This window comes from Epargyreus clarus, unplaced genomic scaffold (genome assembly GCF_041222505.1).
Source record: "Epargyreus clarus isolate Ecla_fem2 unplaced genomic scaffold, WU_Ecla_fem_2.2 ptg000008l, whole genome shotgun sequence".
Classification (NCBI taxonomy): Eukaryota; Metazoa; Arthropoda; class Insecta; order Lepidoptera; family Hesperiidae; genus Epargyreus; species Epargyreus clarus.
Genome location: NW_027332216.1, coordinates 1,159,266 through 1,185,334, shown reverse-complemented (window position 1 = coordinate 1,185,334; position 26,069 = coordinate 1,159,266). Strand labels below are relative to the sequence as shown.

At 34.5% G+C, this 26,069-nt stretch overlaps 1 protein-coding gene across 3 annotated transcripts in view; it reads right to left on the bottom strand.

The window, feature by feature from the left end:
* The window catches only part of wge (BAH domain and coiled-coil containing protein winged eye), a 135,554-nt gene that overhangs the window by 39,548 nt on the left and 69,937 nt on the right, over window positions 1–26,069 (bottom strand). For 2 of the 3 annotated variants that reach the window (XM_073075531.1, XM_073075530.1), the window contains 6 exons: window positions 21,766–21,848; window positions 21,350–21,415; window positions 15,957–16,080; window positions 13,993–14,167; window positions 13,197–13,380; window positions 11,370–11,480 (listed from right to left, as the gene is read on the bottom strand). In XM_073075531.1, the coding sequence (XP_072931632.1) occupies window positions 11,370–11,480; window positions 13,197–13,380; window positions 13,993–14,167; window positions 15,957–16,080; window positions 21,350–21,415; window positions 21,766–21,823 (718 nt within the window). In that variant the 5' untranslated portion in view covers window positions 21,824–21,848. The remainder of the gene's footprint in view (window positions 1–11,369; window positions 11,481–13,196; window positions 13,381–13,992; window positions 14,168–15,956; window positions 16,081–21,349; window positions 21,416–21,765; window positions 21,849–26,069) is intronic. The other variant, XM_073075532.1, reaches the window with a different exon arrangement.

Sequence of the window (26,069 nt, the reverse complement as noted above, 5' to 3'; positions counted from 1 at the left end):
TATTTATTTAAATAAATAGATAAAGTAATATACAGTTTATATTAAAATATATGCAGTAAGGTTTTGAACTTTATACTATCTTAAGAATCTTATGTTATACAAAAAGATAAATAAATAACGATTATACAAAATATAAACAGGAAAACTACTCATAAATATTTTTATCCAACCGGTCAAAATAATTTATCATTAAAACATTTTAATTTAACAAAATTTCGCACCACGATGACATTAGGGAAAAATTATACAGACGATGTCGGAAACGATGCATAATCAAACTTAATTGTACAATAAACCACAAGTTCTCGAGTAGTTTATTGCGCAGATGATAATATATGCGGATTCGCGGTAACATGAACGAACGCTTCTACGAATTAATTTGCAATGGTAAACACGGCATGAAACCATCCAGCTCAACCGCAAATGTTAGCCATCGATCCTCTTCCTTGCCTAACTTGTATTTTTATGTATGTTTGTAAATCGTAAGAAGGTCGTCAATGCCCATAATAATAAGTAACGAACATACTCGTAGTACTCGTACAAACATATTAGTCTTTTTAGGTTCGTGACTGGTTGAATTATAATTGGGTGGATATCCAATAAATAATGTAACTAATATTTTATTTATTTACTTTTACTTCATATTAAAAAAATGTCTGAAATACTGAAAGCTACCTAAAGTTTCAACTTTTGGAACATCGCACAATTTATATAAGCGGGATTGTGACCGACCATTAATGCTTGCTGGATTTTAATAATGATACCAAAAATCGATAATGTATCGGCCACCACACCCCACATCCCACGGGACCCTCTCCACACTTGAACGCTGCAATAAACACATAATTATGGCAAAACTCCACCAAATACGTTTTAGTGCCATGAGAATAAAGTTGGTTTTCAAGTATCAGGCCAGCATGAACCGTAGAAGCATACAGCGAATCGTAATTAAAACGAGACGCATGTCCAACTATTCCGCCAGCTATATAACTCTGTATTTCGAAGTACGTAGGAGTTATTTTACAGTGGAAGTAAAAATAAAAGCTGAAGTGGGTAATAAAGCCACAGTAAGTGGTCGAAAACATCGGGGGCTCGAATGACAAAAGTATAAATTGTTTAGATTTGTATGGAGGTCCAGAAATAAATTGACGGCTAGACCAAACTTGATAGTTGACAGTGTGCCACAATGACTGTCACGTGGCATATCGCAAGAGGGACCAACATGGTAGCAACAAAGTTTAAGTTATTTTTACGAATTCATGAAATGTTGTGTAAATATTATTATCGGGGAATATCTAATAAACGGAGTCCTGCAGGAAGATTCTTCGTTACTACAATATATCTACAAAGTTTTAAAAGAAAACAAACCTACAAGGTGAAATGTCTTTCTAACGTATTTGCATGTATGCAAACTTCTAATGAGCAAAAAATACCAGCTGCGTGAAATGCGTAGACCAGAAAAAAGTTACGAAGGCGTAAAGACGAGCGCGTATTTTATCGCAATTTCAAAGGCTTGATTAGCATCTAATTGCTAAGCGGAACAATATTTCTGATACTATTAGGTACCGTTACTCTTTTTTACATAAATGCATACAATTTCCACATAGGCTATGGGCGTCATAGGGCGATGATTTAGTTAAAAAACTAAAAAACACGCTTTTATGATAAAATAAACTAAAAAGTAGAAAATTATTTTCAATCTGAGAATCAATTAAGGAACAGTAAATAGTATAATTGTGGAAAAAGTGTGGGGCGCTTTTCGAACACTGATAAATGGAGCTGTTTTTGATAATTCTGAACTTAAAACTGAACGTTCAAATTGGATAGAAATCGGGTTCAAAGATACTTAGTCACATACATAGTTACATACATACATACAACCCAAGCTAATAAAAGCGTGTTAAAAAAGATAATCGAACTGTGATAATCGACTAATTAGGTAATCGTCAATTTGACAATCTCTACTTCTGTTATTACTATTTATTCCCTTTATTTAAGATATATTTTCTAAATAGGTTTAATTTTATTAAAGACCGATGATGCAATGAAAAGTTAGTGTGTGCAAATTTAGTTTATATTTTATTTACACGTTATTAGCATAATAATCGAACAGCAGATAAAAATCAACTCGTCTCTACCAAAAATATATTCTTATACGTCAAAAAGATTGTGCACATTTGTAAAACTGAAGTCACGAAGGCGTAAAGCCGCGCATTACAATTTATCGTAATCGTAAAGCCCTGATTAGCATGTAATTGTCGAGCGTTTCGCCGCGCAAATAAATTCAAGCAGATAGCGCGGACATCCGGCGATGCTATCTGCCGCTTGTTGGGCCACGCTGGGCCACTTTCCAACACGCTCGCAATTAATTAAGCAGTGAAAGGTTGTAAACTGAATAGCCTATTTTTATAAAGATTACAAGATAAATAATAACAATCAGGTCGTTAAGTTATTAAAGAGTTAATAAGGCCTAGAAGATACAATACTGTATAACTATATGATCACATTAATAAAGTACAGTAAAAAGATGTCACAAAGAGTAAATAAGACCACGGTTAACTTTACCGAAAACATAAACGTTGTAGGCGTCAACATTATCAGGCTCAATCGATTTGAAAAAGACGTTTCAAGCTAAGAGATTTTGCAGTTATATAAACGAAGTAAAATATGAAGAATTTAATGTAGTAGGTACTTGCTCAATAGCATCAAAATCATAGTAAAAACTTAAAGCCCATAGTTTCAACGTCGCAATACAATCGCGTGTATGAGCATCATTCAGCAAAATATTCATGTAGTCACTTGCTTATTACAAGCAATTACCGCTACATCAAGGGCACCTGCCATCCACCACTCATTTGGTAATGTATATCGTGAAAAGGGTAAAAAGCTAAGAGCTAAAAGCAGCTACAGTATTTATAAACAGACAAAAGAAGTTGCGCAACCGTTGGCCGGTCAACCGTTATGCAATGATGGAGATAAGCGTCTCAGTGAAAAAGGTTTAGTGGTTTTGCCAGATTGATTAGTCCGTTGATAGACGTCATTTTATCTGAAACGTTTCAATGGAAAGTGTTAGAAAGTGGAAATTCTTTTAACGCGAATATATTTACGTAAATCGTTTTTATTGCCTGCTTTGTAATTTACCGAAAAATAGTTACTGCTTTTGTTTCAACTAAAAAGCTTTTCTTAAGATAAATTAATACTATGGCTTACAACTTATAATAATGAATTCCCGTCATAATTAGTTAAAACAGTGCCTTAGAGCATTTTTTTGTACGGTACGCGAGCGGATTATCTCACGCATGTACCTAATATTGGTACATCCGATTCAAGCCTGCATGTGGTTCGTATGACAGGAAAAGTATCTATAATATGATAATATGTACTTGTTAATGTGGCTACAGAAACGCCACTATCCCTAAGGACAAGTTAAAACGTCTCAGACATATCCTCACCACACCCTTCGAAGGTAGGCACGGCAGCGCTTAACAATATGTAAGCACGGCAGCGCGTAACAATAATTAATACGTTTTTGCAATATGCCAACTTTGCTAGAAAAAGTATTTACTACTGCTTTGAACATACCAGGACATGCCAGGACATACTTTTCAGGGAACACAGACGCTGGAATTTCCCCCTTAACTGAACGAATAAGAAACGCAACACGCAAATCGTTTATTCAAATGAATGCAAGCTTCGCAGTAAGAAATAGCCACAAAACACATCTGTTAAGCCCGTATCTAGTACTACTCCCTTATTTACAGTAATTAGAGTACGCGGATACTATCCAGTATTGAAACCACTAAGTTATCAAGTAGAAATGGCAAGTAATGGCAACTTAGCTTTATCATTTGGACTTAAATAAAATCAAATTGCCAATATAAACTTTTATGTATTTGTAATTAAAAGGTCTACTTCCAGCAAATAACTTGTAGAATGTGATAAGTAAGATATTAAGACAAGCTTTTTATGATATACTGCAAAATTAAACATAGCGTACGTGAAAGTTTGCACGGAAGTTTTTACTAAACTATTGCAGTAACATATCATAAAGTCATAGACATAAGACACATCTTACAGATAGAGCCAGGACAATTGCCCTTTCACTGGACGGACGAAGCTGCATAAAACATATCTAACCGAGCTTTCTACGATTTTGAAATAATCGAAAATCTTGCTAACATTTCTATTTGATATTAACTCTATGGCGCAGGTCCCGAGACCAGCGACGCAGTTTACACCTGCCCCGGTAATTGATTGACAGGCAAATTTGGTATCAACCGACTATCGCATGCGACTGATTACAGAGAACAACGTATATTTTCATGACATTAATATCATGTTGAAAAGTGAAAAAATACAACATTTAATCCGCAACGTTAAAAAGTAACGTAACTGGTTATTTTTAGTTTAAAGAGGTAGGTAGGTAGCTACACGTCACATTCAACATTATTTTCTACATTTGTAAATCTACATCTAAACACATAAAAATGACAGATAAAATGAATACTCAGATACTAGAACAGCCATCTAAATAATTTTATTTGTTCTCGTCGAGAATTCAAATCTACGACCAATGGTCTACGGGTAAAGAAATATGGTATCAATACGTATGTGGAATTTATATGACAATACTCGTAATTTATATACTTTTAAAATACACTGCCCCAATGGGTATAAAATATAGTTTGGTAAATTCTGCAATGCATCTCTGAAATATTCGTGTTTTAATACTACTTTACGCAGGTATTTCCGAAATATGGTGCTTTGATAAAATTAATTAACGTCTGCAAAATAGGGAGGCTTTAAAAAATGTAATGAGGTTATGTCTCTGTGAAAGCGAAGTTGCTACTATCAGGACAAGCAGAACGTCCATTTAATTTCTGCTATTACCGACTGCGAGACGAATTTTTTTTACGTTAATTTTGCAAGAGGCGAAGAGTTTATAGAGAATAAAGGCAAGGGTAAAAAAATTACATCAAAGTTAGAAAACAGTATTTTTTCAAGTGTTTCGCGAAAAGCCAAATACGAAACCACAAGGAATAGGGAACCCTAAAAGCAAATTAATAAAATTCTACCTAGGGACTCAAGTTTGAAACAGGCGTGCACATATTTTTATGACAAAATTATTTAAAACTACATCCTAAACCAGTGTGTACGTAAAGAACGGACGACGAACTAATGAACGTAAGCAGCGAAATACGGCAGGTAACTTGTCAAAGGGAAATAATTAAGTTATGCGACCCTGTGTGCGGGCGGCGGCACTCCGTCACGATGATGGTAAATATGGACACCATTTATGATTTTATGAGCTTCTGATAATATAGGAACATTAAAAAAGTATGGGATATTAAAAGATTCAAAGTAAGTCTTAATTTTTTTCAACTATAGTTATCAGGTTTCCCTATGTTCAATTTACATTATCAGTCTTATCACATCTACTTACTGGACTGACAGTGAACGGGCACATTGATCTAACTTATAATCAATGATGGAAGGAGTTAGTTGGCAATGACTACTTAAAAAAATACAACGAGTGTCTGCTGACTGCAAACAAACCCAAACCCTGATGGATGGACTCAAAGATTTCAAAACCTTATATCCAATATAGTTATCGCCAAACTGCTAGTCCGTTCTGAAGTTGTTGCGAATAGGTGTAGTCATACAATTTGCTATGACGACGCAATTCATTACTACATTCAGACTAGCAAATTTACGCTGACTATACCTACTTACGATTAATAATTACATTCACGGAAAATTGATTTAACAAAGTGCATATTTTCTGAAGAGAAACATTATAATATGTACCAAACCAAATTATTAGACTGTGAATTACGGGCTAACCTCATAAATGACATACTATCAGGCCATAAAATATAATTAAACCATGAAATTAATTGCTATTAGTAATTAAATGTCTAGTTTTGTTAAAATAACAGCACACTAACAACTATGTTCATTGTTCATTTGAACATAGTTGTTAGTATGCATTGCAGTTTCATCCTTAATGCAATAATGCATTTGCATTAAGGATGAAACAAGATGTGAAAGGTATCGGTACTAATAGATTTTATATAGATTTTAAGTATGTTCTAATGAGTTGTAAAGAGTTTTTCAAATGATTTAGCTCGACCTTAATCATGTGACGTTAATAATGATAGTTATTATTGATGATAAGAGTTTGATAATATTCGCTTTTTATTCCTACGTGAAATATTTGATTATTGTATGCTGTAAACGAAGCATATAAGTAATATTCGTATAGGTAGTTTGGACAGGAAAGGCAGTTTATCAAAGCAAAATAATTAAGTTATGCGTTTGCAACGCGCCGCGGGCGATGCGCTAGTAAATCATGAGTTCCTAGTAATAAAGAGAATTCATCGCACGGCTCGTATCGCTATTTTTTACTAGACGCGTTCTATCTGCCTGGGTATTATAGAATTTTTATGTTAAACAAACTTGTTTAGAGTCCCCATAGTTTTGGAACATATAGTTTAATTTCCACAATTAGCTTTCGCCTGTGGAGAAAGATCTCAAATAGATACGAGACTAGTATGATTTACCTCGAAAAAATAATACATGATTTGTATTTTATTAATGTCCAGATAGTCTCTAGTGTCTTTATTTTTACAATTTTGTCAATGCAGATAGCATTTTATACTACATTTTAAAAAAGTTCATTTAAAGGAGATGTTTCATTTTCGGCCATCTCATGTACACTATATCTAAAAAACACGAATAATTTGTATAATTGAAGAAAAATACACATATATTTTGATAACCTAAAGTATTCTTGTTTAAAAATATTTAAAATAAGCATTCCTCATTGAAATATTAAATATGGCGGAATACTGTCAATGTCAAGTTTTCAAAACTGTCGATGTCAGTCAGGGAACCTATGTGTACCCCACACATAGGTTACTATACTCTTTGGATGTCGGTAATTCTGTATTTCGCTGTTTTTGTCGTAAAGTTATTGTTACCTTAGTACTTTACAACCATGCCTTCTTTTTGGGTATCCCGTCATTATTTCTGAATTTAATTAATTATAACAAAACCACCTTTTAAATAGTATCTGGTTTTATAGATGTAAGTGCATGTCAAATTAAAAAAGAAGAAGTTGTCAATTTGATATGTGTAAAAGTAGATATATACATATTATATTATATAAAATAGTGAAAACCAATGTAAACGTTGAATAAATATGTACTGATGAGAAGATTCCATTTCAATTCTGAATATGTTTTTGCTCTGTGCTGCTTACGATTTTGGACTGATTCTACCTTACTTGTTTACCCAGCTTATGTTTTATGGACTTTTGTGATTTTCGTGCGATCGCTGTGGATTGTGTTGACAAGGATTCAATATCATCAGGTAAAATATACATCAGTTAGTTGTATTAATCGTGATATAATCGTTATTTCTCTTTTTTAGATAACTACAATAGCAAGACAAGGACATTCTTGGGATGACAAAATAATCAGTTATTATTGCAACTGCATCGCTGGGTAACGAACCGTACTCGTAGGTAGCTGCGTTCACATTATGACCATTGTTTGATGTTTGGGCTGAGATCGTCACAGGATATTACAGAACCTGCTACATGATTGGATGAAAATATTGATAAGGGAAGATATTGAATAAATAATGTATCTAAGTGAAGAATAAATAAAATATTATGTAAATGTGTACTTAAAGTTGTTTTATTTACACGTTTAAATGTTTTAACTAAAATAAATTGGTATAGAAGTGCATATTTTGGTATGTTTGTTTTAAGTCAAGATTTATGAAAGTAAATATAATTAATGTTTATCAAATATAGGTATTGTTTCTCAATACATACAATACAATATTTATATATCTACGCCCATTCGCGAAAAAATATATTAAAAAGTATATAATGTATATAGTAAGTTAAAATAGAATGACAGATGACATTATTACGGTAATCACTACCGCCATGATGTTTTTCAACGATTGTGTTGCAAGTTTAAGTGTAAATTATTGTTTTTTAACAATTAAACGAACATGATTTGAAGAAAATGAACCCCTACGAATTGTTCTTTGCATGTTATCTTAGTTTTTAGTATAGTGTACAAAAGGTGGCCGGGAGCCCATACATTTTGAAACATCTCCTTTCATCCAAATTTATTAACTCATAAGGATACACAAAATAAGTCATACAACAAAAATTGTACATCTTAGATACTCTTTGTTATAATATCGAAAGAAAATCCGCACAAGAAGTTCGATCATACGAGTTACATCGCCATAGTATAATCACATTCGCATTAAACGAGACGTTACGAATGTGCCTGATTAGCATATAATTGTCGGATGCGACCGCGCCATGCGCAGTAAATCTCTATCGCAAAGCACACGCATCACTAGCCGAAGAAAAGTTATCTAACATTGGTAAATACTCTCCGAGAATTTGTAGCTCCTGATTATTTGCATTGTTCTGCATATAATGTGAATTACATTTAGATGAATTCAGATCCGCAGACAAGAACTTATATAACTTAGAAAGTCAACTTTTTCAATATTCAAATAAAATAAAGCCTACTTTATAACCAGAAAAGTGAAAATCAATAAAAATCATTCACATAAAGTTAGTTCCGTGTGCATTCTATATAAACTTTAATATTAATATTTAGGTCCTAATGGTGTGTCACCAGAACATAAAGCTTGGTTATAATAAAGAAATTATTGTTATATATTTAACGTAGCTTTAGCGGACTAGTTCTAGCTATAGATAAGGAAAACCGCAATTCGGTATGTAACCGCGTTAGAAGATAGAAACGTCTGGATAATTGTACGGCGTGCAAATAGCGTTTTTTAATAAGAATTAAATTTATGTACATAATTTTTATCATTCACATTGTAATATTTTTTTTCTTTCTTTCTTTTTGTATTTTTTTTTTGTATTTCTTATAATTATTATATGCCCGCTTGCGGCGGGAATGCAGAGGAATATTATTTTATGACTGTACATGTACCTAGCTTACCTACATTCCATAATAAACGAATTTGATTTGATTTGATTTGATCTGATTTGAACCATTCATTGCTTTTTCCTATCTTTTTTATTGATTTCAGGCTTGACTTAAAAAAAATGATTTCTTAAATTAATCAGAAGATAATACCGTTGTTAAAAACCGAAATTTAAAAACCTACGACAATATAAAAAATTAAAATAAAAACTTATCTGCAACAAAATGTAATCAATATAAAAAATATTCGAGATCGGCAATAAGTACTCTAACGAGCTAATGTCCGAAACGAATGAGTGCTAATGTGTGGCCAGGAATTTGAAATCTAATTGCAATACACCATTATGCGATCCGCACGCGAGTTTCGAACGAACCGACGAAACAGAAGCAATGATTTTAGATAGTAGTTGTGCAACAAAAACGCCATGACGCGCTGAACTGATCGATTTTAAATAGAACGAATTTTAGAACAAATTCGAAACTACGCTTTTTTCTCAGAAACTTTGTAAAAAAAGGTAAACAACTATGCATAGTTATGTAACAAATGAAATAATATGTTTTTGATTTCCTTACATGACATGACATTTTTTGTAATATACGTCATATTATACGTACTATTTTTAATAATACTGAATGTACAAGTTTATGAACCTTTTTATTAATCTAAAAGTTCATGCAGAGGTTTTTAAGGTATGAGAAATATACACCTAAATTTTTTCGCTTATGATTTCATGTTTTATTTTTAAATTGTTACTGTTTAAATTCAACTACAACTATAAACTTACTCTTCACGCTAAAAGTAGGGGTAGGTATAATAATATGTATAAATGTATTGTCTTCAGGTTATCGATAAAAGGTGAATAAAGTACCCAGTAATGTACGATTACAATTTAGCAAAAATTAATAATTGTCGTTCGATTGGATTACTTTAAAATTAAATTAATTAATTAATTATTTCTTGTTTATTTGCAGGTTGGGCGATATTTCAAGGCGGTATCAGGGGCGCAGCGCGCGATGGCGATGCCCGATTGGGCGATAACGACGCGATCCGAACGCGTTCAATTAACGCGCGCCTTTGATTTACGGGTTGGGAGCACTTCTCGTCTTTCACGAGTTTACGATCCACACGAACGGTAAAAACAAGATTTTAATATCGATGACTTAATTTCACTAAAGGGGCTGAATGGCATTCTGTGTCAATTACTAATGCAATTTTTTGATATTTAGGTATATGCAGTTGTTATTTAGCAACGCTGAAACGCGGATGCATTTCAGACTCAAGGTTCTAAATTTATAATTTAGACCGCACCGTGGACCGCGCAATCGCAGTTCTGTTCACGCAACCGGCAACTGAAAATTCATGAGCAGTGCTCAACCTCAATTGCCTATTTATTCTGTTTACAAGTACAGAATATTTCCATGCATTTCAGAGTTTATTTTTTGATGCTTAACATTGCCACGGAATAATCTGACCATGTCCGATTCCAGTTACGCAATAAAAGAAATACAGGTCGGTTCCAGTAAACAAAAAACGAAACGCGCTAACATACCTACTGTAAATCGATAAAATCATCAATGAATGCTAAAATCCGATTCAATAAATTATGCGCAACAAAAAACTGGAGCGGCCAATATAATTGGCTAGTTTCGTTCCAATGTGACCTTTACGTCGAAGATGATAAAAGTCAACGAAGTGAGTGTCATTGAAAAATTCATGTATCAATAAAGTTTAATTTACTAATTTTTTTTGTAGCCAACTCTTTGTAGTAAATACATAGTGGTACCAGGCTGGCAGATGTGACGAGGAGATTGTGAACGACTATTGCGGTGATGACGCAACCACTATCGATGGCCGCGTCGACCGACACGACACGGCGGCAGTTGTAAAGTAAGCAGCGTATCGTGCGCTCCATAGCCACACTGATCTTGTTACACACCATAATCATTTATTATTCGATTCAGCGTGAGTTCTGTATTTTAGGTGTAATGTTTCGCGTAGATTTTATGCATATGAATGACCAGAAAGTTTCTTTCAAAAGCAAGTAACAAAACTAGTCGCTCTCGATAATAAATAGGTACCTATATGTTTTTCAGACCTCTCTTGCGGCTCTCCTTGATCTAGATTCTAGATGAATAAATTACAATTACCGACTTGCTTGCTTTGCTTACAAACAAGAACAAAAACATTAATACTTTTTGACCATTTTACGGTAATTCTTATTCATGTCTCTAGTATAATAATTTTGTGAATGCAACAAACACAAAATGTCACATCAACGTTACTTCTTACTTAACTTGATCTATTTTGTATTTGGTGTTATGAATTTTTGTAAATATGTTTTAAACAAATACATTAATTTGTAATACTAATCTTACCTAGATCGTGTAACCGCTGATTGTCTTTCTGGGAGAGCGCTGCCAAAAGCCCTGCGTCACCAACCCTTTGCCGCGCCACCGCGATCCCAACGGGAATCGAACCTGAAAAAACTGCACATATTAATATTCTACGAATACACACATTTCGTTAAATCACACTTATGTTGTTAAAATTCCTAAAATTAAATTCATATGTTACATATGCCAGGTTCGTTACTGCGTCTGTAACTCTATAACTGCAATTTCTGTATATCTAGATAAATATATAAAAGTCACGTAATTTTTGATTGTAGACTACTAGTAATTAAAAAATAGAAACAATTCACACAGTTTTTTTAAGTCAACAACAAAACTACATTTTAAATTATAGATATATATATATATAGATATCTCTGAATAGTTTGAAGTAATTTTGTTATATTATCTCTGTTAGGTTCGTTAATAAAACAACTCTTATTTACGGTGTAGGTAATAAAAATAAGTAAATAAATACCTACAGGTATACATAATTGTACATACCTACCATACGTAGATATAAAATTGGTAATACATAGGTAAAGTCTTTCGTTTCGTTATCACAGTGTTAGAAACATAAGAGAATTAGAAGTTTGATTTGAATAAAATATGTTTGCGAACTTTAACTACTTTAGTTACGCTTCAGTTATTACAAGAATCCATAGTTACTTTGTCAAGACTGCAAAAATAAAAGAAGAATTGAAAAGTGTTTTTGCTTCGAATCCATTCAGATTTTCTGCACCGTAATGTTATAAAAAGAGTAGTTAGCCCGAAATCTAGACCGAATTCGGCTCATGTACCTAAACTACCAGGAGATCATAAGTTGCCAGCGTCAAACTTAGTTGTAACAAGTTTTGGCAGAACTATCAGCTAGAAAACGATTTCTTTTTTGTAACATTGCACTCGGTGTCCTTCTGTGCTAATGATACGGTATTAACGCAAGTAAAAAATGCTTTAACATCGAGGCCGTGCTGGCATTTAATTAGACACGCAAATAGTATAAGTAGACAGTATTACGAATTTATGAGAAATTCTATTGATTCGAATAAGGTCATATTAAATATAAATAATAATATGTTTAAGTTAAGGAAGTATTAACATATTTGTCTAACATACTTAAATTCATCTTAAATAAAAATTATAAAACTGTTAGAACATGATTCACGGTTTGCTATTTCATGATTTGCGAAAATTGCTGAATAGATTTTAATAAAAAATATAAAATGGCCAAGTTGGCGAATGTGATTTTCAAACTGGAGGTCTGTATTACCAAATATATGTATAAATACACATACTGCGAAAACATCGTGTAGTAAATACGAAAGTGCAAGTGTGCAAAGCATTATTTGTTTATCTCGGATTAAGTGCGCTCAGCAGTGGAAGACCTCATGTTTTTTCTTTTATTGTTACAATTTTGTTAATTTTCTATATTGCATGTCAAAAAATGTGAATAACGCATAGTACCAAGGCTAGTGCAGATCGTAAATAATGTACAAAGGTAATAAAAATGGGTAGCGGTCGGAAGATGGATGGATGACCACTAGTGGTTTTAATTCATGCATGCTTCTGTACGTCGGAGGACATGTCAAGACATCTGTCCCGGTTGTTATCATCGAATAGTAGTCATTAAATTTCATTAGAGGTCTCAAGGATTTGGAAATATCTACACACGCTAGTCATTGACCCATGATTACCTCCATCAATTCGCATCAAAGCAGCATACTGGTATTATTTAGGCTTCCTTCAGATTTTGGGAAAAACAAAAAAAGAAGAAATAAGGGCGTACTAAACCTAAACTCGTGGGATACTAACCATTATTGAGCGAGGAGGGCACTGGGGGGTCGGGTTTGGTCCCGGGCGAGGCCTGCTCCAGCTTGACGGCAACTAGCTCGGAGAGCAGCGGCTCGCGCTTCACCTGCACCACGTTGGCGCAGCCGCCCACGCCGAGCCACGCCACCGGGTTCGTCCGGCTACATCCGCCCTCCGTGTGGATTATCTGTTTAACACAAAATAAATGGTCACTTAGTAGTTTCATACTTCTATGAAGGAAGAGGTACAATTAAAACTTTATACGTAAAGGCGCTTTTCTTGTCTTGCGTATTTATGATGTGTCGTTTCGAATCTGGCTAAACATTGTGATAGTACTAGTTTCTATCGTTAGACTTTTCGCAGAACATTTAAATGGCAAATAAAATTATTATTTCGTAGTAACGTCCGCACATAGGTATTCCAAATAATTATAGCGTGATAATTATCTTGAAACTTAAGACAATTAAAGTGTACAGCAAAGTGTAAAATTGCACTTGTACAAGTAGTTATGTTTAGCTATAAATGGTCTAACTGTAATCAATCACAATTATGTAAATGCAAAGTTCTGATTAGAAACCAAACTAAATAACACCGCAACAACTGACCATTTTAATGATAATAAGAGCCAGCATTGTTTTTCACTCAACATCGAGTGTATTTATTACGTCTATTATTAATAATCAATGTATCCATGTTTTCTATCTATACATTATCAAGTTTTGTAACTGGTAGGCTAAACATCGTTTAGATTGAATATTATTAACAGCTATATAAGCTGAGAAAACTGAACTGAACAAACCTTTTTAGGAGAGTTAGTGAGGCAGGTGTTGCAGGTCCGCTTGGCCTGTTCCGTCTTGATGGTGAGAGGCTGCATCATGCCGATACCTTCCAGCAGTTGTCGCTGATCACCAGGGCAGCAGACCGACTCGCTTATACATGCTTTGCCGATCTTATCATCCATTTTACTGGATTCCCTGTACAATAAACATATTTATCCTGTAGTTGTCGAAATTGAATAGAGGTAAGATTCTATAAGATTGATTGGAATAACTCGGGAAATCAACGCCACGACTCTTTTTGCGTTATAGCAGCAAAGTTAAGCGTTTTTGTGTTCCGAAGCTTGACATTGATCGAAAAAAGTAATGAATGCTCCAATTCACTTATCAGTGGACTGCAAGTACGTTTCCTATTTCAAATAAAGAAAAGGTTAGCATAGGAGAAAATAATAACAGTGTAACTCGATACTAGGAAGACAGTCGATTAATATTACTTACAAATTCAAATCAATATTTTAAAAAAACAAAACTGGTTATAGAACAAAATCGGTATGGAGTAGGTAATTGCAAAAAAGTCTTCCCCAAGCGAGTAAATATTTTAACCACACAATAATTATATATTAAAACATACTCATTAAGTTTACAATAATGAAATTTCGTTCAACTATTAACAAATTAACATAGCATAGCTATAGTATAAATGAACCCATATTTCATTAGTAATTTCAAATGCAACATTTTGATAGAGAGCGCGCATTTCAGATATGCTGGAATATACTGGCGCATTTCAGCCGATCATTGCGATCTGAATGGAGAATGCTTTGATATGAAAGCTTCCATTAGCATTGATAGTTAAACAATTACCGACTGCCTTCCGAATGGGAAATTACATATTTGCATGAACCCCCAAATTCATGAAATATACATCTGTGGCAATTATTTCCTCTACAAGATTTTTAATTGGATATACAAAAAAGAGACAGAAATGTATCATAATCTTAAAACTATACAGAGCGAATTTTTAATGGGCCTTCAGGACAAATCCGTACCTATTAACAAAAAATGCTGAAATAAGTTACGAGGCCGATTTTGATAAAAAGTAAAACAACGTCAATAGATTTTGTAAAACAATATTGCCCTAACTGGGAATCGAACGAGTTCATTTTGAAAAAGAAATCACCCTGTATTATTCCATCATCAAATAGTGTCGCTTATAATATGTCGCCCATTTGAAAAATTCACCCTGTATAAAATATGAACACCGGGAATAATCAATTATCCCAAGTCAAACAAAACGTAAAGGTTTAATAAATTGAGGCCAGTCTACGTCTGTGTAATAAATACCTATAATATATAGCGGAACGACAAACTTAATATTATGGAAACAATATCACATTGCCATGAAAAGGGTTTCCATCCCCGATGAGGTAGCTACGTAAATTATAAAAGTTCTAGTTTGATGAAGGACAGGAATTTGATCAATTACCAGTGCATTGATTTACTTGATTTAAACGAGAACTTTAACTAGGTAAATAAATACAAACACCAGTGTCATTTTGTATGACCGTTTCGTTATGGGAAAGGGCATACGTTATTAGACAGAATGCGGCGCGATAACGTCACACGGCTTTTGGGATTTTCTGTATTCCCCATGACAGGCGCGGCTGACATATTTTGTTGATAGGACTACTCATCGTTTTAAACTTTCAACCATATATTTAAGAATGAATATGTTTAATCAATCTGGACACAATACTCAAAGAGTTCATAAAATAACGTCTTCCAAAGGAATCATCATATCCTTTCCACCTCTCAGCTTTAGTTTAAAACGGTAGATTACGATGGCAATTCATTTCATTCCTGTAAACTTTCAAAAATGGTCTCTTATCTATATTTTTGTAGAGTATCCTTTCAGTGGTCCTATCATATATAATATTTTCAAAACTCTGAAAATCTGTTAATTATACTATCATAAAATGATACTTACTTGTCAGTGAGCAGCAATCGCTGCGAGCAGCTGAGGTCGAGCTGCAGCGGCGAGTACGGCGAGTTGGGCGGCGGCGTCGGCACGCCGAACGTCGACAGCGACGTCGAGAACAGGCTCTCCGTTACTGTTGGACAAAAAGAACTTATAGTTTCCTGGTACTTATATTTAAAATGATCTGGTCATAAGCATATGACCGGGATGTCTGGCATTATGACTACTCTATTCCTTTCCGTAAATGTGCTAAATGATCATTTTATTACGGTTAAAAACAGAAACACGGATGCGCATTGAGTACGCCAAAAGACTTTTAATAGGAAGGCTTACATCCAGCAGTAGTTTGTTAGGACGTAATGGATGAATGAATGCTTATCCATTCCAGTTTAGTCACAAACGTGAAATTACTCGTATATTACTTCAGGGAAGAAGCAAGCTTTATTATTTTTTACTTTTTTGTTCTCTCCAATTGATGTATCTACCTACGAATACACGAACAGTCTTACCGTCTACATCAATGCTATTTATGGGCTGTACAATATTTTTAACTGCTAAAATTAATTTGACAATTTATTAAGATTTTCAAAATTCCAGCGGGTTCTATGTTAACACCCAATTCTCACATAAATGTGAGAGGTCTTTGAAACTGAAGCTAATTCCCCTGCAAGTTATCTCTTTGTTTAGTTAATTATAAGCGACAGCACATGTGCGATGCGCGGGAGTCGACGAGTGACATGTAATTAGGGTCCCCGTGGGACACGGCGAAAATAAACCGTTTCATTTGACACTAAAATCTTGTATGCTTAAAATGTGGAGAACAAAATTAACCTTTAAAAAGTGCCTATCTCACAGACATCTCACACTATTCGTTGGCATAACCAGTAATTAACATATATTGCAAAAGGTTAATAAAAAAAAATTGTAAAACTTAATTTCTTCGATATCGATTAGATTATTATATGTAGGTAAATTATATATTTTTCGCCTGTATAGATACCGATTTCTCTGTAATAGGTAATTAACCATTAGATGCAAAATAATTTCGCTGTGATAACAATACGTAAGTTTACAAGTATTACAATGACAAATGGCTTATATGAAACTACCGCTGTAATTGATTACAATCTGATCGAAACGAAATTTTTCTAACCGCCCATAGACACTATCGCAAATACAAATTTTGCTTAATCCATGCGTATTTCGTCGCCGTCGTCCTGTTGATTTCAACTTCTAAGCATAATATGTCACTCTTAGAAGGGCACTGGAAATGTTTTATCATCGCGCTTCCCTGTATTCGCAAACGCAGTAGACTTTCACAGGTCGACGCTGTTATTCTTTTCCTGAATTAAATCTTGAAAGAGGTTACTACGACGTAATATGTGAGAAGACATGGAATGACACAGTATATTTTTCACTAATTAACGTCAAATTAATATAATAAATACTCATTTACTACTTTAATTATACAAAACATGGAAGAGAAGTAGCAAATGCATATCAGATTTATACCGTATTGTGGATTAAAACAACGTGAGTAGTTGCAAGAAATTAACATGTAGGTACACATTTATTGTTAACTGTGACAATCTAATACTACCGTATGAATCACTAAGGACAAAGTGATGACTTATATTTGTATAATAACAAAGCACATGTGTTGCGCAGGAGTGCAGTGACACGTAATTGAGGACCTTGGAACAGTCCCGTGGGACCCCGCGACTCCCGGGAAGAGATCTAACGTTCACGTTCCGTCCCGTTTTACAGTAAGTGCTAAATTTTGCGGCCAGTTACCGGGGAAGAAGAAAATAAGATAAACGATACATATTATTCGCTTCCAATTAATTTCAGTGAAAGTGGATTTGGTTCAAACCCTAATAAGATTGAAATCCTACCTAAAGTTACAATGCCACACATGGTACAATTCCATCTACATGAAGCAGATAAAACATTTATTATAGTAGAATCATTTTTTTACTGATGAGAAACAAAATCTGTGAAATGTACACGGCACTTTTAAAGTATATAATATTTACGTAGAATATTTAACTTAGCGAATAACGTTTACACATACTAAGCACAAACAACACTATATCCGGTATCGGCCTCCCATTTATCTGATTTAACGAACACTATGTACATGAAATCGATAATTGTAATCGATATTGCATCGATAAGATCTAGCGGATAACTGTTATAATCGCCGTTTATGGACACAATAACTTACAATACTGCAATAAGCGTTATTCATGCGGTCTTTGTCATAACCGCATGACTTCATAGTTCATACACATGTAGGCGTACAGTAAGTATATAGACAAAGTTCAGAGTTGAATTCTACTTTAATTTGCCTCGATAATGTCTTTTTCTGTATTTTGATTTTCTGTGTTTTTCAAAGCCGACTCAAGGGGTGAACAAGGATTTTCTCTGCACTAGAAAATCTGTATAGATCTGACCGCCTACAAGCACATTAAGATTAATCTTTTTCTGCCACATCTACTTCGAAGTAGACTTACGATATGTGATCGATCGATACGATAATTATATTGCTACGTTTTTTGTCTATATAGTCTATTAAAAAGATATATGAATTTTAGTGATCCGTATTGCCAAATTAACACTACGCTTCATTTTGGTAAATTGACACTTTTTTGTGTATGTAAAATTTCTGTATTTATGGGCTCGAACACAAAACTGCGATGCGACGCGATGCGAATTCGCAACGCAGAAAATTGCGATGCGAATTGCTGCGATGCGATATCGTGCGGCGTAGCGTCTCTCAGGGTGACCAACAACAACAACCACTGTGCGATGCGAATCAATTCGCAAGTTCTTGCGATGCGTCGAGGGAGCTCGCAGATTTTTGTGTACGAACCCTATGCTTGTCGTTACCAAAGTGGTCAAAACCCTAAAAAAGACATCCCGCAAAAGAAAAAAACATACCTATAATCTGATTCATAATTAGGTGTCCAAAATGTAAACAAAGAAATGTCACCGTCAAAATTAACAAGAAACATAAACTTTAACAAACTCAACAAAAAACGAAAATATAACAAATATACACAATTTAACAAACGCGTTATGTAAACGAGAAAACATTAGAGTTCGATCACAATCACGAAAATGAATAATATCAGTTACGAAACTTAAAAATGACAGCACAAGAAATGTCTTGGATTCCGATTGTGTTACCATTATCACATTTTAATTTTCTACCATAAACTTTGTTTTTTATTATTATTACTGTATGGAACGAAATTGAGGTGATATAAATATTTGAAAATGTGAAATAATCTTAATTTATTTAGATTATTATTTTATTATTGTTGTATTACTTTAATATCGACAAAAATAAAAACTACTATTTCTAACGTATTTTCTTGATAGATCAACACCTTTGTTTACATTTTGGACACCTAATTATGAATCAGAGTTATATACATATTTGGCAAATCTGATCATCTGCTGCGTGCAGACTACATCGGTGTGGGGCAGTAGATACTAAGTATTTGGACAAACAGCCATATTGCTACAACCCATACGATGATCGCACCATGAAATATACCCCAAAAAAAGAGCAAAAACTAATAACTGCACTACCAGGCACCCATAGCCGGCTGTCGGCTGTCAGCCTTCGCATCGCATCTTCACGCCTGTCGCTCACCGCACGTAACCCGGCCAACGGAATTCCTTAGCTGTTTTTTTACTTGACATTTTGGGGATTATTTTCTTGATCAAATGAGTTTATGGATTGAAGGTTTCACTAGGCTTATAATGATGGGTCCATTAATAAAAAAAAACGATAAGTGAAACCTGTATCTAGGATTAATATGACCAGTTTATTTTTTGTAATAGATAAAAGACATAAAATTTCATAATAATTCAATCGAAATTCTCTGACAGTTCTTTTAAAAATTATAACTATTAATTAAATACGAATACCTAGCGTTTACACATAATAGCATTCCAGTTAAAAACAAGGCAGTAATAATTCAGTAAAGCAGTTATATGAAGAGTTTTGGCCTCCCATTATTTTGTCCCATCGTTTTTTGTATTGGATTGGAGTATGCTTCTTTACGTACGTAATACGTATAAATAAGCAAGAATGAAGGAATTTTGAAAATTCGTGCCGTAAAAAATGTAAAAATTGACTCTCATTATCAACCCTTTTAACTATTATCAGTCTGCGAGATGGCCGTGTCCGAAGGTAACGAACTAAAAACCTTAAAGATTTTGTTCTAAAATAAACACAGAAAAGCTGAAAGTGAAGCGCCGTTTTCGCAGTAAATTATAATATTGCGTAGGGGTTGTGTTCCCTGAGGCACAACTGACAAGACAAGTCACGGTTAATATGAATGGAAAATATATTGCATACTTGCGATGGGTCAAATAGATGTAGATGATCTAGCAGACCATCAGAGAGTATTTATCTCGGCAACAATACTAAACACATATCGAAACTTTGTCCACGGCTTTATTCGAAGTAGAAGGTCAGTTTAAGTAAGCAAAAATTGACAATTAATAAGTTGGTAAGTTAGAACCTGATGTCACAATATCTGCCAACTCGATTCAAGCTAGGGCACGCTAGCGACAGTCCTATTAGCCAGAAATGACTTATGGCGATGACAATAATAATATCTGATGTCTATCTCGAATATTACCACTTTCTCTCCCTCTATATATGTACGTTTTTTGGATGATGCAGGTGATAGAAAGATACCCATCACGTACACTAGTAAACACTGGGACTATGGAAAAGGCCTCTTTACTAAAGAAGGCCTGTATCCTGGATCTGTTTAAAAGCGAATAATGGTTGAAATAAAATTTACGGACATTCCGTTTTTTAATATGTGCAAATCTAATGTAATGTGCGGATAGGTATTTTTATATAATTTGAAAGTCCTTAGATAGACAAATAATAGCGCGACCGATAAGGCTCGTTCGGACGCCATAGGTACATTGTATTTCCGTAATCGAAGTATAGGTATGTGATTGTACAATCTGATTTTCCTCAGACCGATTGCCAGTATCTACAAGCTTGGCGAAATCCGATTTTGTATTTACATTTCTTTTTCTGCGAATAATCATGAAATGATCTCTCGCGAAAATGGATTCTCCATTGCCTATGGACATTCGCAACACCAAAGAAGTCGCTAATTGTACCTACTGCCAGTTTTAAGGATGTTATTTTTTCACCACTTTAGAAATGAAAAAACTACTATTTTTACTAATTTATTCAAAATTAATTCCTATAGCTTTCTGAACTCAACAATTGACTACTACCGCTTCGGACTATTGCAAATTTGCATCGTTTAAAAAAGTTTTTTTTTTTTATATTTCTACTTTTTTACATTGAGATATTTATAAATTCTAATTGATAAAGTAGTATTATTAAACGTTACCTTTGTGTATCGCAGGCCTGTTTCCACCCTGCGGGAACAGCGAATATAGCGGGAAGCGGGTCACACCTAAAACAAATGTCTAAGTAAGTAAAAAGTCTAAGTTTAATATTTACAGCTACGGATATAAGGTAAAAAAGTAATGTTTTTCTCTCATTTTCCACTTAGAATAATTCCTTATAGGTCGGCGACCTTATTTAGTTCGATTCCAAAATATTCCCAATCTAATTCTAACAAGTGACCTGATTCTGGTCACTAGTTAATATGGAATATTTGACCGTAATTATGCTCCTACTAGGTATAGAAAATTCTTTTACTCATTCACGAAGTTTTCAATTCATCAATTTCCAAATAAATTGGAAAACAATAGAGGAAATAAAAAAGTCCAATCAGCATACAAAAGTACCAGGACAACATACCTTGGTGCAGGTCAGAGGGCGGGCGGGAGCGGGCGCCCCCCGCCGCCCCGCCCAGCATCTCCCCCCAAGGACCACGTCACCACCTGTAACAAACGAACAGTATTACTATCTGACCTTTACAGTACTAACTAACACATACAACTATAGGTATTTCATATAAAAATAATTAAGTTTATGTAGTAAATGTATTTATTTGTTTGCAGTGTACCTATAGTGTGCAATATTTTTAGGTTTTGTTACGTACCTAATGTAAGCAACAAGAGAAGATACCGTCCACCTAATGTGAAGTGGTAAGTGGCGTCCGTATAGGTACATCTGATCACATCAGTTGAACACAAAGTCGCGTTACAAAAGCTTAAGTTGAAATACTTCAAGACACTTCAAGTGACTCTATCACTTATTCATCATCGGAACACCGCTGTTCTATACGATTCGTAGTAATGAGATAGAAATCAGTTCAGCGGTAATGTCTCCGCATTTAAACTATGACGAGTTCTACCATAAACATGTAAAATTTAGGAATATGTAAAATGTTTTTTGTTGGCGATCGTGTAACATTTTCAATTAGAACTAACAAAACAATTCTAGGTAACTGAGATTGCACTATTTTTTCCATTTCAATCACTGTGTCAGCCAGAGTTCACCGACAAGAGAGGTTGATTCAAACGAAAATAGATTGCCATTTTGAAAAGGCTCAACAATTTTTGACGAAAATTGTTTGATTCGCTGCTACGGAGATACATTAAAGGGCTAAAAGGTAAAAACACATTAAATGAATCGTAACTATAGGTTACTAATTATGGTGTATTTGTATCTGATCAAATATTTGAGGCTTGACAAATCAAAATAGTTCTTCCCCTTTTAACGTTGTGTGGTAGGTATAGGAAATTTTATTTAATGAGGATCTGACTTAGTCATCAGACTTTAAATAGTTTAACTCCAGCTCTAAGTGTAATTTAATAACTGAAACGGAACTAAATGGAAAATAATTATTTATTTATATCAGATAGATTATACATAACGTGACGTATGTTGAATCAAACAAAAACCATTATCATATTTTAATGTAGACATTTCTTACGAATATCACCAATATGAACTTACTACTACTACAAAACCTAGCGATTTATTATACGTAGGTATAAATATACTAATTGTGTGGACAATACAAAACAATATGGTGTCTGCCGCGCCGCATACGCGGAGTTACAATACAATGGAATAGAGAACTTTTGTGCCGCGCCGCAGAGTATTAATCTTCCCCATGATAGAGGCCAGTGCTTAATAACTTGTCCATTGTGCGGGAAACGCGAGAGTGATTTCAGGGTAATGTGTGGTTTCAGTGCGACGCTGCTTTATAATTGAAGCTCTATTTGAATATCATACATAGTACTTATCACATGACATCTAGATAATATGTTATCAGTGTCTAGTTGTTAAAGTGATAAATGGTTTGATTTTTTTCCATCACGCTGTTCAGGATTCGCATATCTTTCATTTCTCATATTTCGAAATTATGCCAGCGTTCTAATATAACCTATTTGTCACTTGTTTTAGCGATGAAATAAAGACCTAAGTGTTCTTAAACCTAAGTATACCCCGTAATGATCTAAAAGGTGGCTTAAACCCATTTTGAAGTCAATATTCATTTATAAGGAATTTCCATTTAATTTAATTTAATGTTTATACATAATACATAGGTATAACCTTTTTTATCAGGATTTTAATACCTACGTATTTATAAGCAGACATATTGAATTGGTTTAAAGTTGTGTATTCAAAGACAGGCCCAATCCAACAAACCGCATCATAATGTGTTTATTCTTAACTCATAGACAGACATTCTCATTTATTTATAGAAATAACTGTTACTGTTTAGTGATTGTGCCTCGTAAAACTGTTTTAGTGTCAGCAGAGCAGCCGCAACTAATGATCCTTTAAGTTCGTTAACTAAGTTTTACAAATCTAATTGGAGACCCGTCGTATTCCGTGTGTACGAGCATATTTCAAAATGTTAAATTCAGTTTTTAAATGACTCGAGTAAAAACCTAATAAGCATTCAAACGTGAAAATAAAAAAACACACTATCGGGATCACAAGTTCGAATCCAGCCTTAATTTTGAACAAGTTACTTTGAACCTTAATTATAATGAATAAAGTTTAGAATAGACTTAGTCTTGACTCCCGACGACCTGACAAGAGTAATAGGCGGCAAGGAATGGACGGACGAAAAAAACATTATATTGTTCCGCGTGCTATTAAAGAGTGAGAGAAGTCAGGAATAAATTATGTTAACCCGTTTCAAAGTTTTATTTAGGGACCAGTTATAAACCCGGATTATGCTTTCGTAGAACTGGGACGTGGATGGCAGGACGAAGGCAAAAAACAAACCTAGGGCTCAGCTCATTTATTCCGAGGATCGAATTGTCGACGGGTTTCTGCCGAATCTCTACACTATTGAGAAATGCGAGGAACTTGATGGATTTTCAAATTGTTTGGATATTTGTAAACCTTAGACCGATTTCTCCAGTATTTTCAAATAGCCATCCGTTATCCCTATGTCCACCGAATATAGGTGAAGGCCTGTGTTCGGTGGACAGGGTGGATCTATGAAGCATAAAAAGAGTTGCTAGTTGTCGGCACTGCGTTTAGTGGCGCATTACTGCCCGACTTCTAGATTTAATGCCTTAGAACCACCGCAGACCACCCGCTTGTGGTAGTCGCCAATGCGAAGTCGCTAAAACGAGCATTTTTGACGCCGTAACCGAACACTAGTAGCCAAAACCTAATGCAACATTGATGCAATCGCCAAAACGAAAAGCGCCACCTCAAAAATAACTAGTCTACTACAGCAGAAACTTCTATAGAGTTATGAATGTAGGGTTACTGCTCGATTCTTTTCAAAGGTTTAATGCCAATCCAATGATCGTTTATACGTCTTGTAAAACCAAAATCAAATCATAAATTGATGCAACTGTCACCGAGTTGGTTTCCAGCGCAGCAATGCATGCAATTTCCTACTGTACACCGCACAATAGGCAGTTTGCGCGCGATGGGCGGACCGCACGCAATCCGCGACTCCACGCCGCTCGGAGAAAGCCGCTCATGAATAAAAACTGCGATAAAATAATACAAAGAGTACTAGTATTAGTGCCTTTTGATCTTAGTTAGTAATGAAGCAAAAAGTACCGATTGTTGCTGAATAGCCGAACTTGAACCGAGGTGGTGGAACCAGCCTACACTATATCTATCAATTTTTTCCTTAAAACAGCAGTATTAAATAATTATTGTATTTTGGTTTCAGAGACACCTACACAATCTTTTCCAACAAAGTTTACGAGGATTTTTAGATTCGTGACATTACTGACGTTACCATGTAGAATGTAGTACCTACTATTGGATTCACCTATTTACTTTACATAGAAATACAGTTTGCGACAAATAGTAAAATACTAAGCTAAAACTTCCATTATGTAACTAGTGAAAAAATATCGATAATTGGAAGATATATAATATAGTACCATTACATAGCTTAATGAGTCCTGTATATCTGGTCTTGCATGACTAATATATGTATTTTTTTACTGTCGAAACGATATAATAAAGGGTCTTTACGATCGTTCTTCCTTTACGATCAGGCTAACGAGGAGACCTCACGCAATGCCTGTGACCGACTAAAGTTATAGTTAAAATATTGTTTGTCATAAGCAAATATCAATTCCGTACTTAAATGTTATCTATAGTGAGAGTGTGAGAGATCAGTCTTCGTGCTAGTATCTTCGCTAGTATAGAAAAAACTCTATCAGGAAATGGAAGGAAGGAACGGCCGCACTAGCCATATTTGACGCCTTGAATGATTGTCTTCTTTCATAGCTTTGCCATTTCGCCCCCAAGTGCAAATCCGAGCGCCCTAGATCAATACGAAGTTGGCTTATATTGATAGATGTAGTACCGGATGTACTAACTGTCATTACTACCTAAATTTAAATGACCATTGAAACCTGTGGGTTTAATAATGGAATAAGTGATTGCACCAAAGAAAGCAGACGGAGTAAATCAGAATGTTCCTGTAAATATATCTGCCTTCAACGTTGTGGCTTAAACCAACAACAGGATCACACCAATATGAACAGTACTACAAGTCGGAATTAGATATAGGTATATTTAATTCCCTGGGGTCGTCAAATCGTCATTGTCAATGTGATTGTTCCTATGTATTGCGCGAGGAAGCCGCGAGAAATATTAGCCTTTAGTATAATTAACGCTACGTATGACATCGCGATTCCCAATATACCTACATAATA